The sequence below is a fragment of the Pleurodeles waltl genome, chromosome 3_1 (genome assembly GCF_031143425.1).
Source record: "Pleurodeles waltl isolate 20211129_DDA chromosome 3_1, aPleWal1.hap1.20221129, whole genome shotgun sequence".
Lineage (NCBI taxonomy): Eukaryota > Metazoa > Chordata > Amphibia > Caudata > Salamandridae > Pleurodeles > Pleurodeles waltl.
This window is the reverse complement of record NC_090440.1, coordinates 24,166,977-24,186,105: the sequence shown is the minus strand read 5'-3', so window position 1 is coordinate 24,186,105 and position 19,129 is coordinate 24,166,977. Positions and strand designations below refer to the sequence as shown.

At 44.8% G+C, this 19,129-nt stretch overlaps 1 protein-coding gene across 3 annotated transcripts in view; it reads left to right on the top strand.

Moving 5' to 3' along the window:
• The window catches only part of CRY2 (cryptochrome circadian regulator 2), a 377,643-nt gene extending 358,927 nt beyond the window's left edge, over window positions 1-18,716 (top strand). For 2 of the 3 annotated variants that reach the window (XM_069221752.1, XM_069221753.1), the window contains 2 exons: window positions 4,187-4,329; window positions 16,513-18,716. In XM_069221752.1, the coding sequence (XP_069077853.1) occupies window positions 4,187-4,326 (140 nt within the window). In that variant the 3' untranslated portion in view covers window positions 4,327-4,329; window positions 16,513-18,716. The remainder of the gene's footprint in view (window positions 1-4,186; window positions 4,330-16,512) is intronic. The other variant, XM_069221754.1, reaches the window with a different exon arrangement.
• Window positions 18,717-19,129: the final 413 nt, after the last annotated feature.

Genomic DNA, 19,129 nt, shown 5'->3' with positions numbered 1-19,129 from the left:
TTGAATTTGTCTGAATTTGGTGTTCTGCATCGTTGGTTTCTTGTTGAAGTCATAAAAACATATTATAGGACCCTGGAACCCTATCTAACTGTCTATCTATTTGTCTATCTATGTATAACCTACTGGCATTAGTCAGTAGGTAGTTATAGTTAGGATCTAATTCCCACAGACAAAACGTTTTTTGTTTTGCCAATAACTTTGGCCTTGTTTAATGAATCTTCATGACATTTTCAAAGGTAGTGTACAGCTCACTTCAGCTGCTGTCTGGAAAGGTTTGGGGCGATGAGTCAAGCGGAAAAGGGAGAATCCCAAAACGTGTTTTCCCCAGGCAATTTCCCATAGAGATTTTAGACACAACTTGTTTGTCAGAAAGCTAGATCTTCGTCTAGAAAGAGTGCTCTTTGTTATTTGGTGTAAATCCGTTCAGTAGTTTTGGCGATATTAACCAAAAAAGAAATAGATCTTTAGGGATGCGGATCCTCCATGGATCTGACAGATCTCATGCTGAGATCGGATTCACTTCAACCAGGAAGTTTAAGTCCAGTCCTCAGTGACATCTAGACCCTGGTCCACAAATGCATGCAGATCAGTTATTCATGAACTACAGAAGTTCTGTGTTCCGGTCTTCCCACAAGTTCATGTACTTAGACTCGACCATAAGATTCATAGTGAGTGTGTTTCATTTAGGAATCCTGAATTCCTAAGGTCCTACTTTCTTTCATCATTTTGAACAGTTGTTGAACTTTCGCTGAGTGGATGGGCCTGTTCGTCTGTTAGTTGTGTAAGTGCACTTGCTTCTTTCTAAGTAGACCTCATAAACAATTAAAATAATTTTGAACTTGAACCTTTCATCCACATGACGCCAATGTCATTTCAGAGCATACTTAGACTCAAACACTGTATGGCGGCCTAGATTTGAGGTTTTGCAAACTGTCAAAGAGGTTCATAGGAAGCATGAAGTACGCAGGGATGCAACTGTCAGATGTTGCAAGGCTTCTCACCTCTTGAACAAAAGTCGCTATGCTCCCAGAGAAGCATGTAAGCTATTGCATGGCTCAGATGAACTTGCTTTTTACTTCACTGGAGATGTGTCTCCTGGTCGCGCTACCAAGATTTGTAGTGAGGGGTGACAGCTTAGCATGCTGGGGAGGTCTTCTGGGGACACCAGCACTGTGGGAGGTATTTCCGGCAGGCAGATGGGGATGGGGCCAGGATAACTTTCAGGAAGATGTTTCCCTGTTCTGACATGATTTTGCATTTTACATGGAAGGTGTGGGCTGACAAATAAGGGAGAAGGGTCTAGTATGGCATTGGCTATGGCATTGCTGGGTGCATGGATGTGCTGTGGTAGACCCAAGAATTTCCCTTGCCTTCAACTGACATTTCTTTTAGTGGTCTTGACTTGGGGCAATCTTTGAGTGATGCCTCCAATTTGCAGAATGGCAAAAAAGGGCACAAAGATGTTGTTTAGACCCTCCAGCACAGCCTCCTGCAAAGGCCGTATTGATTGACATCAGAGGATTTCTTTTTTGGAAGGGGAGAGCAAAACATAAGACTAACCTGCTTGCCACCATTGCTCCATGAATATCTCTGAGAGAAAACAGAGAAGATTGCTAATGTGGTCAGTGTGACAGACAACCAAATAGAAAGACTTGACAGGGAGAGTGACTGAATTGAGAAATTTCTTGGGATAGAGATGTGTCTGAGTGCCCTTAAATTGAAAAGTGCGAATGTGGACTTGTCAGCCAGGAGACTAAATTAATTCCAGAGCTGTGTGGCTAAATCCAATTTTGGACTGGAAGCCAAGGTGAGTCTATGCATAACCTTCGGAGAGGTTCTCTGATGAGGGTTTCCGTGTCCCATATTCTACTGGTCAAGATTCACTGATAAAGAGGATTTTTCTTAGCACTTAGCACCAGTAAAATGAGCCTGGTGAACCTCTAAGTTACAAAACTTACATAGCTTTTATGAAAAAACCTGCTTTGGGGAATTGAAAAATAGAAACGGTGATAATAGTCTTTAGAGACGGATTTGAGATACTGGAATCTGAAGGATGCTGTTCTAAGAAAAGAGGTGTTCAGGAGTGTAGTGAAGCTCTATTCCCATATTTAAATCCCCAACCCTGTTGACGAAAACAGACTTTTTTGTTAAATCTTTTTTTATTGTTATTAAATGCAGAAATAAAAACATTGAACAGTCGCAACAATGGCAAGGTAGCCCAGAGAAAACATGGAGTCGGAGGGGGTGGGAGGGATGCCCGGCAATACAAGGGGAGCACACAATGTTCAACAGTAGTCACATCTCACTTGCATAGATGAAAAGATAAACAGCAATTCACATCATGTTAACAATAGATATTAACCAATACATAGTGAAATGAAGTAACCAAGTTGATGTGTATAGCACGCAGGGTGGAAGGATAATGAAAATGGGAACGCCGGATTACTGTGTGTATCAAGAGGAAGAAATGTTGGTGTAATTCACAGAGATGATTTGATCTGGGAGGGGGACAGAGAGGCCCCAGGGGGTGTATTAGTATGCCCGTCCTAAGTGGGAGGGGCCATGGGGTTCATAGAAACCTGGCGTCAAAGAAAAACATAGTATGTTTCGGTCAAGGAGGACACTTGTCGTTTTTGCCCTCTATTTTTATAATTAATGCATCCCATACTTCGTAGACGCAGCATGCGAAACCCTCATCTCTCAATGTCCGCAATACACAGGCCTCTGCTCGGCCCTATTGTGGCAGGACTTGTAACAATTTAGTGATGTCCAATGCATGCATATTAGGCGTTTAAATAATACAAACGCCAAGTCTATGAATCTGTGAAGGTGTTTGTCACCTTTAGCCTTATCACGCAATCTCAAGATACAGGATTCAGGGGTAGTTGATAAATTATGGTCCTCCAGGTCAGCAGTTATCTCAGTTACCTGCTGCCAAGCATTCAGCAAAGGATGACCTTCCCGGGTGACCCATAGCACGGGCATTAGTCGTTGGGAACATGTGTTTAATGCGGTGGGGGGAGAGCATGACGACAACAGACTTAACATTAAAAAGGAACTGAACTCGTTAGGAGTCATGATTGATCTTTAATTTCTTGTGTGGTTTAAGGTAGAGTACTGGAATGAGAAATATTTTTTTTTGCCGGGATCTTTTTGGAAGGTACCAGGGGCACATTAGCCTGAAGTTTGTGGCAAATTAGTCTTGCTACATTTCTGCTGCCTTCATGGTTCTATGGGCGGGGGAGCACAAAGTTGTGGGGAGGTTGGGAGCAGGCTCATTTACTGTATCTGACTAAGGCGATAACTGAGGTTCTGTTTTTTCCTGTTCTCTTCTTCTTAGTGCACATAGATTTTTGGAGTTTGCTTGGTTTATATATCTTTACTGTTATTTTTAGGATGATGTTTTCCTGAGGAACTTTGGACTAATTAGAGTCTATTGGACTCATTACGAGTCTGGCGGTCTCTTGACTGCCAGACTCGCAGTGACATATGGACCGCCGCCAAATGCGGCATTCCGAACGCCACATTATGACCGCAGCGGATGTGCCGCGGTCGGACCGCCAGCACTGCCAGGGTTAGTTGTCCCAGCGGTATGGCGTTTGTGGCGGTCCTAATTCGTCAGGGCAGCGCTGCAAGCAGTACTGCCCTGGGGATTACAACAATTTCATGGTGGTAACACCACCATGAAAAGGCTGGCGGAGAACGGGCACAGGGGGCCCCAGGACTACCCATGCACTTGGCATAGGCAGTGCAGGGGCCCTCCTGGCCAGCACCCTCGCAATGCTTTGCAGACAGTGAACATTGCAAGGGTGCTGGTGCACCCTGCATCCTACAGCATTGCCGCTGGCTCGATTATGAGCCAGTGACAATGCTGTAGGGTGTTTCCTGCTAGGCCGGTGGGCGGAAACGCTGGTTTCAGCCCGCCGACCTAGCGGGAAACTCATAATGGGCCCGGCAGGGAGGCAGCTAGTATGGCGGCAACCTCCCTGTCGGAAGTTCGGCGGACGGCCAAGACCATCCGCTGAACTCATAATAAGGCCCAATGTGTGGTCACTTAAATCTTTACATGTGCGTTTTTTAATATTAATAAACTAATTTGAATACTAATGATAAAGAGCCTTAGAGTGCTGGAATCTGTGCTAAAATAATGTTGTTTGTTTTTGTCTCCTGTTTAATGGTCTTTCAGTTACAAAACTGCAGCACTCTGGGCATACGTCCCCTAAGAGGAAACATGAGATAACTGAAGAGGTGTCAATTGAAGAGCTGTGTAAAAGAACAAAAGTGACCAGCTGGCATCCTCCAGATGTTCCCACCAAGCACATCTGAAAGGTATGTAAAGTCATGGAAGAGTCCTTAGTCTGTTCTTTTCCATCTTGCTCTCTGTTGTGTACCCCTTTATCTCACTAGGCATTTATTTGGACATTATATCTTTCTCAATCCCTTTGTACTTTATTGTTTTCTTAGTTCTTACCTTACGTGTACACCCCAGCACCTTCTGCCAGACATATGAGATGTCCTCGACATCCAGCCTATCAACCTATAGTGGGAGAGAGGGAGCTACTGTTGGATGACAATGTAAGGGTGACTATATCACTGCTAAGTAACTTAACCACTTTCATCTTCATCACTTCCTCAGCTATTTGTAGCACCATTGCTTCATCTCCCTTCAAATTAATTTCTCCCTTGATTCATGATCGGACTCTCTTCTCTTAACCACCTCTAAAACTGTTTTCTCATAATTTGCCTCTGGTGCTCTTCCTTTCTAATTATTTTTAACATGCCACCTGGTATCATTCTCCCTTTAACTTTCCTTTGAATCTCTCTAGGAGAAACTCACTCTTTCCCATTCACAGTTTGTGGGTATCCTGCCAGTGAAACTCCTTCTGTATCTTTTAATACTGAGCCTTGTGCGTAGATACTGTGCACAGATATGTGCAGCATGTCTAACACATACCCGTTCCTGCATGTGTAGACACCCTCCCATTTTCCATGTTTTCCTTCAAATGTTCTGGCTTGTATCCTGCTTCTTTCATGCTCACATAATTCCACACACTTGGCTTATCCATGATTCTCATAGGTCAGTGTCAGTAGTTTATTTAACAACACTGACTTCAATACATTCATATCATAATGACCCATTTTCAGGAGCTAAGCAAAAAACCCTCTACATTTCCTGTTTGGGTAACAGTTGTCAGTGCACACCTGTGTTCTGTGTGCTGTCATCAGTACAAGATTCAACCAAACAGTCCTTTTGGGGTGCATCAATACCACTCATATGAGTGGTTCAGCCCGTCACCTTTCCTGCCAGTTCAGTTCCCAAGTAGCAAGAGATGGCACCAATATAGTCATTGCAGACACATGATTTTCCGTAGACTCCTTCCCCTTCTGTCCCCCTTCATGGATTTTGAATTCTTCAGACCAGGGTCCTTGACTTACTGAATTATGCAATGTTTCCTGTTGCATCTGGGTTTTACCTCAGTTTTCTCCTTGAAAATACATCTGATGTCTTCCTGGATGCTCTGAGCACAAAGATAAAGGCCCAGGAAACCACCCTAGTTCCAGAGCACTGCATGTTCACCTTGCTCCAGCTACCAGTATCCTCATTGCACACTCTGTATACTCCAAAGAAGCTGCAATGGCAAAGTCTGCCTTTTCTAGCCATCACCACCCATTCCAGGGCCATTTCTTTCAGATATGCTTGATGCTTCCACTCACCAACTCTTTAAAATATGGTATTGGCGGCATATTGCAAGGATCTCTCCATCAGTGCCTGGTGGCACAACTCACATTCAACCATTCACATAAATGTGTTGAAGCTGAAATCAATCTTCTTAGCACTGACAATTTTCCTAAAAGTAAATAGATCGAGAGTGGTGATGATCCACACAAACGACCCCACTGCCTGTGTTAGAAGGCAAGGGGTTACCCACTCCCCAAACTGCTGCTGGGTGGCAAGGGCTCTAGAAAAATGTCCCTGCAGCATTTCCTGTTCCTGCTGGTCTTCTGCATTGCAGTAATCACCAGCAACAGGTCAGACGTCCTGAACAGGGATCTCCACTACTCACATGGTTGGGAAATTCTTCAGGAAGTCCTCATATTCCATCTTAGTGTCCTAAGATCGACCAGGAGTTGAGGTCTTTGTAACTTTTCTTCTCTTCCAGGGGATCCTCATCAATAGTCATAAACATTGAATATTCCCGCCCTTGTGCGGGGACCCCGGAGCATATATATAAAATACATACATATTTTCATGTGTAAAACAGCAATGCAGGCTATAATCATAAATAGGCTAAAATGCTTTATTTCTATGCAAGTTGTTTTTTTTTTATATTATAAAATCACAATAGATCATAAATATCTACCTAAGCCCCCAAAAACTGGACTTAGGGAAGTAAACAGCAGTAAATAGCAGAGAAAAATAGAAAAAACTACATTGAAAAACAATGAAGCATTCTTAGCCAATAGGCTGCATGCAGGTTAACACAGGAGAATCATAAAAACTTTGGCACCGTGCCTTTAAGACCCTGAGCACCTCCAGTATCCCACCATGCCTCAGGGGTGAAGGGAAGGTGACAGTTGGTTCACAGTTAGGTCAGTTCTTTTTTCCGGCTTCTTCTGAGAGGATCCTGGAGCATTGAGCTCTCAGTTTTTCTGAGTTTTTCTTCAGAAAAATCCTTAAAAATAGTGTTTTTCCTGTTTACTCGACAGATAACATCTTTTGTCTGAGTTTGGAAGTCTTTTTTGACAGAAAATGCCATCTCTTTTTGTAAAATGTCCTTCTTGTGGGAAGAAGAAAGCCCAGTCAGACCCACACTCTCTGTGTATTGTCTGCCTGCCACAGAGTCACTGTCCTGACACCTGCAAGTATTGTAAGAACATGTCAAGGAGGACTCTCAACGACAGAGAGAAGATCAGGCTACATGCGCTTCAGGAGAGGAAAAAGTCAACATCCTCTTCACTTCCCAGACCTACAACAGAAGGAATGGCCCGATCGACGTCGACAGGTAGGATTGTGCCTGTTTGTTCTCCATCGACGTCATCGGCACCACCGTCTCACCGGCATAGATCGCCGTCGACGGCGACCAGACCGACGTCGAGGGACAAAACGTCGAAGCATGGACACAGGGGTACATCTCCGTCGACGGCAGGCCGCCGTTCGGCGTCGAGCCATCTCCGGCGCTCCCGTTCGCCGTCGAGAACGTCTCACCCCTTGGCGTCGAAGGACACGACACCAAAAACACCTCGACGGCATGAACATCCGCCGTCGACCACTCGCTACTCAACGTCGAGACACACGACGGCGAGTAGGTCCAGGTCCCGCGATAGGCGATCGGCGTCAAGACACTCGACGGCAAGACCTCCGACGTCAAGACCTTCGACGTCGAGAACAGATCAGCCATCGCAACCCTCGACGTCGAGGATGCAATCGACGTCGACACAACCTTCAGCTGTGTCACAGGCAGTAGAGCCAGCGGACAAAGCTCCCTCACCGGTGGTCTCTATAAGGAGTGCATCATCCCATTCCAGAGCATCGGGGCATGTTTCTCCCATCACTCTATCACCCAGATGGTTAGAGAGCCTGAATAGACCGGCAGCATCCCCGGATTCACAATACTCTAGGATGTATTCTCCTACTGCCTCATTACCGAGAACGCCATCGCCTACAGCTAGAGCAGGACGGGCTCGTTCTGCTTCTCGTCAGCCGACCACAAGACCTGCACACTCTGCTACAGCCTCTCGGAGCAGGTCCCGTTCCCGAAGGAGAACCAGGTCACGAACACCACGCAGAAGATCACCTTCTTGGTCTTCTTCAGGATCGTCTGTTGGGCGCTACTCCCCCACACTCACAGATTCTCCACCTGCTAGGATTTCCCCGGTGGATGATATCACCACTTTTAATGAGGTTCTTCTAAGGGGAGCGCAGAAGCTAAATATTGAGGTACCGGAGCCGGCCACCTCATCCTCAGTTATCTTTGAGACCCTACAACACAGATCAGTCTCGAGAAAACTGCTGCCACTAGTACCGGGTTTGCTGCAACCGACTATGGACACTTTTCTGTCTACAGCCACTCTCAAGTCTGCCCCGGCTAGGATTCAAAAGAAATACAAAGCTCCGGAACAAGATCCTTTATTCCTGCGGAAGGATCCGCCACCGGACTCTGTGATCTTAGCCGCAGCCAGAAAAACACACTCTGTGGCATCATCTTCCACAGTCCCCCCGGATAAGGAGAGCAGACACCTAGACTCTCTGGGGAGAAAGATGTGCGGTACGGCGGCATCTGCTATGAAGGTCTCCAGCGCCTCAGCACTTCTGGGCAGATATGACCGCTCTCTGTGGGACTCACTCCACAGATTTACAGAAAAGTTGCCCAGGGAAGATAGACAGGACTTCCAGGAAATCTTGCAGGAAGGGGGCCTAGTATCTAACCAGGTCATCAGCGCGGCGGCGGACGGGGCGGATTTGGCTGCGCATGGGTATGCGCACAGAATCTGCGCTAGGAGGTCTTCCTGGCTACGGCTCACGGGTCTGAAACAGGAAGCACAGCAGCGCATTTTGAACCTCCCATTCAGCGGGAGTTCGTTGTTCGGTACCCACGCGGATGAAGAGATGGCCCGAATGAAAACGGAAGTCGACACGATGAGGGCAGTGGGCCTGGAACGTAAAAAAGACTTCAGGCGGAGGTACAGGCCGTATGACAGACGACCATTCCAGCAGAGGGTTCAAACCCCTCACTGGTCTCAGAGGCCACAACAACGACAGGGACGTCCCCTGTTTCAGGCACGTAGACCCACAAGAGACCGAGGGGCAAGTAGACCTCAACAGTCTACAGCAAAGACACCATCAAAGCAATGAGGCATTGCTTCCCTCAGCACTGTGCACCACTCCGGTGGGGGGAAGTGTTACGCATCATCTTCGCGAGTGGCACTCCATCACAAAAGACAAATGGGTGCTCAATATTGTCGAACATGGCTATTCTCTCCTTTTCAAAAAACCTCCTCCACACTTGCCGCCAGCAAGGTGTTTTCCTTCTCATCTCAGCCTGCTACGCAAGGAAGTTCTCGCACTCCTACAAAAGAAAGCTGTAGAAAAGGTTCCTCCGGCACAAAAAGGAAAAGGGGTGTACTCCCGTTACTTTCTGGTGGCGAAAAAAGGTCAACAGGGCCTCTTCAGGCCAATTCTGGACTTACGGCTCCTGAACAAGTACATAAGAAAACAAAAGTTCAGGATGCTAGCCCTTCACCAGATTGTCCCGCAACTACATCAGGGAGACTGGATGTGCTCCATCGACCTACAGGATGCATATTTTCACATCCCAATAGCAACCAAACATCGGAAATTTTTACGTTTCCAGATAGCGTCACAGCACTACCAATTCAGAGTCCTTCCATTCGGCCTGAAGTCTGCACCCCGAGTCTTTTCAAAATGTGTAGCAGTGGTAGCGGCACACCTTCGAAGACAAAAAATATTCGTCTACCCCTACCTGGACGACTGGCTAGTGAAGGCCTCATCTCCGGATCAGGCGAGAAAACATCGAGATATCGTTCTAAGAACTTTCGAGTCTCTAGGTCTTCAAATCAACCACGACAAGTCAACCTTGATTCCAACACAAAACCTCCACTACCTGGGAGCGATACTAAACACAGAGCTCCAAAGAGTGTATCCTTCGGAGGAACGACTTTTATCAATCCACAGGAAGTGTCAACAACTATTAACAGCCGATGCACCTACAGCTCGTCAGGTGACATCGCTTCTGGGCTCCATGGCTTCATGCATCTTCATTGTCCCGAATGCCAGGCTACGCATGAGGCCCCTTCAGGAGGCATTAGAGAACAATTGGAGCCAAAAGACTGGTCACTGGGAGGACAGAGTTCGACTACCAGCAGTGGCTTTTCAATCACTACAATGGTGGATGCACAGACCTCACCTGTCGATAGCTTCTCCGTTTCACCAGACAATTCCAGTCGACACTCTGGTAACGGATGCGTCTCTTCAGGGTTGGGGTGCTCATCTGGGTTCCTTCCAAGCTCAGGGTCTGTGGTCCGACAAGGAAAAGAACTATCACATAAATCTACTGGAACTCAGAGCAGTCCATCTGGCTCTCAAATCTTTCTCTCCATTGGTTCAGGGGAAATCTATCCTAATTCAGACAGACAATACAACCACAATGTATTACCTGAACAAACAGGGGGGAACAAGATCACTACCTCTGTCTCGAGAATCCCAAACGATATGGCATTGGCTCCTGGCCAGGGGAATGTCTATCACAGCGGTACACCTGCCAGGTCAGCAAAACGTAGAGGCAGATTTCCTGAGCAGACATCTGGAAGACGCGCACGACTGGGTCCTACACGACGAAGTCGTCGAGGACATCTTCGGTCAATGGGGTCGACCCCAGTTGGATCTCTTTGCAGACGAAACAAACAAGAAATGCCCAGACTTCGCATCCAGGTTCTGCCGTCCGGGATCTCAAGGGAATGCCCTGTTGATCAACTGGTCAGGGACATTTCTCTACGCCTTTCCACCGATTCCCCTCATACCGGCAGTAATCAACAAATTTTACAACTCCAGAACCAGAATGATTCTGATAGCGCCACAATGGCCCCGCCAATTCTGGTACACGGACCTACTCAGCTTATCGGAAAGACCTCACAGGAGGTTGCCGTGCAGACCGGATCTCCTGAGCAGAATGGAAGGCAGAATCCTACATCCCAACCTTCCCTCTCTGAGCTTGACAGCATGGCTCCTGAATTCCTACAGTATGGGCACCTAGGGCTCTCACAGGAGTGCATGAGCATCTTGAAAGAGTCAAAACGACCTTCCACGCGGCGTTCTTACGCTTTTAAGTGGAAGAGATTTTACATCTGGTGCTCTCAACAAGGTATAAATCCCATACGAGCTCAGGAGGACGTCATACTGTCCTATTTACTTCATCTGGCGAAGTCTGGTCTGCAGGTATCTTCTATTAAGGTTCATTTGTCTGCAATTACAGCGTATCGTAAGTCGCCTTCTCAGGAATCCTTCTTTACGATACCTGTAGTCAAGGATTTTTTAGAAGGCTTAAAAAAGGTTTTTCCTCCCATTCGGAGACCTTCTCCTCCATGGGAACTGAATGTAGTCCTGTCAAAACTTATGGGCCCTCCTTTTGAACCTATCCACAAGGCCTCTTTACAGCACCTTACGTGGAAGACGGCTTTTTTGGTGGCCATTACTTCAGCGAGGAGGGTCAGCGAAATTCAGGCTCTGTCTTGCAGAGAACCGTACACGGTTTTTCACGATAATAGAGTGGTTCTGCGAACTCACCCATCTTTCCTACCGAAGGTGGTGTCAGAATTCCATATCAATCAGACTATATCTTTACCGACTTTCTTTCCCAAGCCGGAGACTCCGGCTGAGAAAGCATTGCACTCTTTAGACTTGAAAAGAGTGCTGAAATTCTATTTGGACAAAACAAAACCGATTAGACATTCTAACCATTTGTTTCTAAATTATGGTCATTTAAGAACAGGAGAGGCAGCGTCTAAACGAACGATATCAAGATGGATTGTGTCTTGTATTGTTAACTGTTACCAACTGGCTAATAAGAGATTACTGGCTAGGCCAAAAGCGCATTCCACAAGGGGAAAAGCGGCTACTGCTGCCCTCCTTAACAATGTACCAATTTCCGAGATTTGTAAGGCTGCTACATGGAAGTCTGTGCATACCTTTACTAAGCATTACTGTTTAGACTCGGATGCAAGAGCGGATGCCCAGGTGGGGCAGGCCTCTCTTAGAAATCTATTTGCATGAATATATATCTTTTCCTGCACTTCTTTCAGACAGTCCGCAGAGTTTAGGGATGGGCTTGCTAATCTATTCAATGTTTATGACTATTGATGAGGATCCCCTGGAAGAGAAGGATAAGTTACTTACCTGTAAATCCTAGTTCTCTTCCAGGGGTATCCTCATCAAAGTCATAAACAACCCACCCTCCTCCCCGGACTTAAGTCTCCTGGAAGTGCAGGACAGATTATCTTTCTGATCAGTTACACAGATTGTCACCGTAAAAAAGTACTGACCTAACTGTGAACCAACTGTCACCTTCCCTTCACCCCTGAGGCATGGTGGGATACTGGAGGTGCTCAGGGTCTTAAAGGCACGGTGCCAAAGTTTTTATGATTCTCCTGTGTTAACCTGCATGCAGCCTATTGGCTAAGAATGCTTCATTGTTTTTCAATGTAGTTTTTTCTATTTTTCTCTGCTATTTACTGCTGTTTACTTCCCTAAGTCCAGTTTTTGGGGGCTTAGGTAGATATTTATGATCTATTGTGATTTTATAATATAAAAAATAAAAAAAATAAAAAAAACTTGCATAGAAATAAAGCATTTTAGCCTATTTATGATTATAGCCTGCATTGCTGTTTTACACATGATAATATGTATGTATTTTATATATATGCTCCGGGGTCCCCGCACAAGGGCGGGAATATTCAATGTTTATGACTTTGATGAGGATACCCCTGGAAGAGAACTAGGATTTACAGGTAAGTAACTTATCCTTATCAGCCGCTTTGATCAGTTTACACCTTGTATGAACAAATGGTCTGGTTTCCTACTGAACAGTCTCTGCCTGGTTTTCTACTGAACAATCTGATGTACTGGAAGGGTGCATGTTTATTTACTACCCCTTTTCCAATCCAACACAAAGTTTCCATCAAAAGATCATGCAGAGGCCAAGGTGCATGGTCATACTAGCAGTTCTAGCTTGGCTGCATGAGGGTTGGTTCTCGGATAAGCTTTCACTCTTGTACAAAGACTATTCCTTCTGGTGCATACCCACATACTGTGTACCCTTTCAATCCTCTCAGGTGTCACACTGGCTCAAGAAAAAACTTCCAATAGATACTGCTTGATTTGAGTCCAGTGCACAGCCTTAAGAGAGGCTATGCAAAATATTAAAAATGAATCCCTCTTCCTCTGATGTGCCTTCTAGAACTACAAACCCTTTGGGTCCTCCAGTCTAAATTCTGCTGACAGGCCCTCCACTCATGACAACTGATTTTTGGAGTCTGCCCAATCTGTCCTTTTGTACCGGGCTGTGCCTCTTCTCCTCTGCCAAAGGTCTTGCCTGCTGTTGTTTCATCAGCGCCATCATCACCTCTAGCAGCATTGAATCTGAATTTATGAGAGTAGGCCTCAGATTTGTATGCTTTGGCTGCAATAGTGTGCCTCATATAGCACTGCCATTACTAACGTGCATCCCTTTGTTGAAGGTGAATCCCTGGCAGCTCCACTTTCTCGACATCTGTCTTTTGCCAGAATGGAGACCCTTCCAGCTCCGGTTCTGCTGCAATTCAGATGCCTCAAATAAACCCACATGATGAGGATTATGATAATGGGGAAGCAGACAACATATTAACTACACTACATCATACTTATGCTGGACTTTACCTGGATTTACAGAATGCCAGTAGCCTTGTCATTCGCCTGAGTTTGCTCTTGATCCTCCATATGGTCCTCCTACAGAGGAGAGTGTATCATTTGCAGTGATCATTCATAGAGTTGCAGAGGATTTGGAACTCCCCCATCTATCAGAGGAGACAAAAGTAAATTTGCTCATGGAAGTCTTACAATTTGGACCCTCTGCTTCTGAGCCTCTTTGACCCTTCATTGAGGCACTTGTAGATCCCATCTTGGCAGCTTGATCCTAACCCTTGTTGGCCCTAGCTGATAGTCACCTCATTGACAGGTGCCACAAATGAGCATCGGGGAACCCAAAGTTTCTGACACAGCATTCTACACCAGAGAGTGTAGTGGTGCAAGCTTCTTCATGCAAATTGAGTCAAAATTCCTTTCCTTTTGCTCTTGCATACAGGGAGTCAAAGTGGATTGATGCAATGAACAAGAAAGTTTTTTTTCCCGGCAGTTTGGCACTGCATTGTGTGAACCCTTCTTGCATTCCAGCCTGCTGTTGCCACTGTCACCTCACCATTTAGGAGATGGCACTGGAGGTTCAGTCTGGGTCACCAGAGAATCTCTGAGTGTCTCAAGCACAAACCTGTCAGGATGGGCAGGACCAAGCAATTATTGCTTTCTGGCCTTGAATGCACATACTTGTTTGCTTGTGTGATGGTGACCACAATAATCAGCTGAAAAAAAATCAATTTGCCTTCTACAGGATTTCCGGAGGTGACCAGGCTTCCTTGATGGATATTGCCTTTTAGTGCAACTGGCTCTGGGGTAAGGAACTGATCCTGCTGTGGAGGAATTTATGAATAGCTGAGCTTTCCGTGTCTAGCCTCCCTAGCACTCCAGGTCCACAAGCAAAATCTGAAATTTCAAGGTTACTTCAAAGGCCTCTCCTTCAGTTAACCATCACAACCTATCCAAGAGCTTTCAGGGCCAGACGCAGCAGCAATCTTTCTTCTCCTTACCTGGAACTGAAATCTCTTTAATTTGCCTTTACCCTTGGGCAAACACAAGCACCTAATGGGGGCTTCATTTACTATTGCCTGTCCCGCTGGCATTCAATAACTTCGTACCAGGGGCTCCTGCAGTTTGCCCAAGTTTGTTATGCCCTACCGTTCCTGGATCCTCCTCCCTACATGCTCACAGTTTTCATGGCTTTTTTGACAGATCATGCTTAAATTAAATTCTCTTTAGGGAGGGGCTGATGTTACTCACCACAGGCATCATTGGGTGTTATTCCTGTTTCTTACTGGTTCCCAGAAAACATGGAGGCCTGCAGCTGACTCTAGATCGCAGAAGGTTGTACTTCTTCCTCCAGAAAGATGCATTCTTAATGAAAACCCTTGCACAAGTTCTGCTGACCTTAGACTGAGACAACTGTATGGTATCCTTGGACCTTCAGATTGTGTACGTTCATGTGCCAGTGCTGTGGTGCTACAGGAAACTCACACATTTTGCTTTGGGCTTATCGCTCTTCCAAGTTATGGTCCTCCCCACTCGTCTGTCTTTACCCCCTTGAGTCTTTATGATGATCATGATCTTCGGAGGTCATGGATGGGCTTGCATCAGTTACTCTCAGACCACCTTTAGAGCAGTTCTCTATCAACAAGTCCAAATCTCACTTCCAACCCATGTAGTCACTTTGAGGGCTCTTCTGCCCACTTTGTATAACCTGGGCATTCAAGTTGTTAGTCCAGTGTTTCAGATTAAAGCAGCTGTTTCAACTGTGACTGTTTTGACGTTACCAGGCATATTGGCTTCAGGCATTCTGGTGGTGCCCTTCAAGAAGTAGCACATGCTGACCATGCAGTAGAACTTAAGCTTGCAGTATGCTCAGCAGTGGGGCTTGCCTGACGGACTAGATCCACATTTCAAAGGAGGTGTTTTAAGACATGCATTGGTGGGCATCAGTCTGACTCACTGTAAGCCATTCTGCTCCCCACCGGCTGTGGCAGCAGTGGCAACAGATGCATTGCCCCTCTGCTGGGGAGGTCATCTGATCAAAGTTGAAATCTGGGGGCTCTACTCCCTCTTGGAGCAACCCTTGCACAGAAACCTGCCATGGGTTTCACTCAGATACCATTAAAGGCGTTTCTGCCATTCATAGGTTGGTTGATCCTGGTACTTACATACAAAGTGACCATTGTGTAGTAATGCAGCAAGCAGGGAGGCATGGGCGGTCAAACTCTCCATCTGAATGTGTTCAGGTTGTGGTGCTAGGTAGCACTCCACTTTAAATCATTGGCTATAGGTAGGGATCCTCTACTTCAGGGTGGACGAGCTCAGCAGTCATCATCTTGCTGTCCAAGAATGGTATCTGCAACCACAAGTGGATTAAGAAATCTTCAACAAGTGGGGTATGCCTTTGGTGGTCTTTTCCATCACCCCAGAAATACTCAGTATCCAGTGTTTTATAATATACAGTTCTTTTCTCAAAGATGTTTAGGTCACACCTCTCCAAAAGGAATGTGGCAATGGTGCGTATATGCACACACATATGTACGCAGTACCAGTATGTCATGCTCAAAGAGAAGCTTTCAGTCGTGGGATGGTTGTCAGAATACCCAAAGGATGATGATGAGGCAGAATATATAGGCTGAAAGTAACAGAGTTACCATAAAGGTTGAGTGTTCAGTATTTACAACGTATAAGTTTAACTGAGTGGTAAGAAATATCTTGCATCTTTTTGTGACTGCTCAGGGGTTCTCTGTTGTGAAACATAGCTATGCAGCATGATACCTTTTTTCTCTTGATTGTGGCCAGTTGCTCCTTTTGGATTCAGTTTGTTGTGAGGCAGTTGCTTTACTTTGTAAATTATTTCTTCCGGAGGTTTAAAAGCTGCAGATGTATTCTCATTTTCTCATTTCATGTCCTTTGTTCACTTTCATGCCCCTCAGGCTGAATTCTCATATATGTTTTAGGATGTAATTTGAGGCAGTATTTCGCTGCATGAAATACTTTGTAACAAGGTTCTCACATTCCTTCCACACATCTGTACTTGGATATATTTAAATGCTGATGTTTCTGAATGATTATTATTTGTTGCTTTTCTTTTCTGCTTGCAGATCGTCAAACTTTAATTGACAAGACATTGGACGAACAGGAAGAGAGGGGTTGGTTGTGGAAGTATCAGAAAAGCCATTGACTCCATGAGGACTGCAGCTTGCACTAATATGTGTTTATGTTCCTGGTTGTTTGTAAACCGTACATGTCTGTGCTTAGGGTTCTTGAAGTTGTTTTGTGGTTAATCATCAGGTTCAACCTGTAGCATTAACTGGAAGTAGCCTTGACAAAGAGTCAATCGTCTAATCCCACCAAAGCCACAATAACCAAAGTACTGCTAACCAATCCAGTCCAAGGACACAGTGCTCAGAGAATGTTTCAGTGTTTAATTAGTGCCAAAGAGTCTTAGTGGTACTAAGCTGAAACTGAATACATAGAGAGTTTTTTCCCCTCTAAGAAGGGAGGCCTTTGTACCCTCTCCTGTGGCATAGTTGAACTGTTGAAGCATCTGAATGACCTTCTGTGGAAGCATTCTCTCTCTGCTTCACCCAGAGGTACTTGTCTCATGCTTCCTCCTTTCAAAAGGAGTGTTGGATAGGGCTGGATAGTGCTGTCTAGGCATGATGAGAATTGTTTCTGCACTGTGGCTGAGAAATGTGTTTCAGAAATTCTACAGCAGTAGGTTGACCATAAGGGATAAATGTGAAGGTCCTTAAATTTCAGGTTACCTTTCTCAAAGTTGCACAGCTAAAAACATAGGGCCTGATTACAACTTTGGAGGAGGTGTTAATCCGTCCCAAATGTGACGGATATACCACCAGCCGTATTACGAGTTCCATAGGATATAATGGACTCGTAATACGGCTGGTGGTATATCCGCCACTTTACCGTCACTTTTGGGACGGATTAACACCTCCTCCAAAGTTGTAATCAGGCCCATAGTGTATTTACTTAGGGTGGAAAAGATATGGAGTGGTACACTTGATATGGTGAAAGTAACAGCATACTTTTGATCATGGATTTTACTAAACCGATTTATTATAATTTTTGTTAAGTATTCAAACTTGTCACATCTTTCTCTGCATTGCTTGTAGCCTAATAATTATGGATGATGCCCATAGTTGTACTGGAATGAAAACAGATTTGAGTTGCTATTGTGCCAGTCATTACTGAAGGCAAGGCCTATATAAAAAGAGCTTTGGTTCTATTGATAGTCACTTCTGCAAGACCTTCTGTACTGAACATGATATTCCTGCTGAATTAAGGATAAAGGCATGTCCACAGCCCAAGTTCAGTGCGTTGAGGAAAGCATATTTAGGCATGTGTCTTATGAAGGGTTCGTTTTCAGAATGCTCTCTGCCATATGCAGCAAACTGTATAAGTAACTATTTGAAATTGTAGTTTCCTGAAGTTGAAACAGCAAGTCTTCCTCTGGTCTAAGGCCACCCTTTGTGTGTTTAGGATAGATCACAATTTAGGCTGTATCAAATACAGGTTATTTGTATCTGTGCTTTGTAATGTATTTAGCTAACCGAGAAGGCATCAAGCAGTAAGTTGTCTCTGAAACCTGATCAAAAACCTTCACATGCAGTTGTCTGGTCCAGCTATATAATCCACTCAGGCTAACAGGATTGCATGGATTCATGCTGCTCTCCTTTCTTTTCTACTTAACCACAGTCCACCAGCCTGCTAGAGGGAGGACCTCAGCGTGTTTTACTGTTCTATGTTATTCAGGATATATTTGTATATTTATGGACTTATTTTGTGTGTGCACATATAGGAAAAAGTTTGGTATCTAAAGTTTTGGTAAAGCTAAAGAGATGGCCACCTACGCATTCTCAGAGACCAAGGCTCGCTATTCCTCCTGTGTTCTTATCAGGTAGAAAGCACTTAAAAACTCATTGCCACATCCAGCTCCATACATGTGCACAATTTGGTTTCCCTTACAGTGACATTGTGAGAGGCTATCCTTGGCATTTATGTTTTTTATTCCATCCACATTTAGTGAATACCATAGGCCAGCAAGGAAAGAGCAGCCTTGCATTTATGCATATGGTATTTCTATAGCTCAAACCTAGCAAAAAGGCAGCAGAGCACTTTACATGGTCAAAGTCTTATATGAACTGAGGACTTAACACGGGACAAATAAGAATACGAATGTACCTTTCAGTGACAAGAATGAGGCTTTACTGCTTAGCTTGTGGTTGTATGTAAAGGTTGTATGTAAATATTGTGCAATTTTTTCATAAATTTATTTTAAACACCCATTGCTGTGTCTTGATTTTCGTTATCAATATGTGATTATTTATTAGTGTCTGATATATTTAGAAATTGTTACATTGTGTGAACTAGTGGTTCTTTCACATAAATACAGCCAGGTGCCTACTTGTGAACTCCAAGTACACATCCATTATTGTAGGAAGCTGGCTCTGTATATACTATTTCAAAGTAAGAAATAGCGTGCACAGAGTCCAAGGATTCCCCTTAGAGGTAAGATAGTGACAAAATTAGATAATTCTAATGCTCTATTTTGTGGTAGTGTGGTCGAGCAGTAGGCTTATCGGAGGGTAGTGTTATGCATTTGTTGTACACACACAGACAATAAATGAGGAACACAGACTCAAAGACTAACTCCAGGCCAATAGGTTTTATAGAAAAATATTTTTTCTTAATTTATTT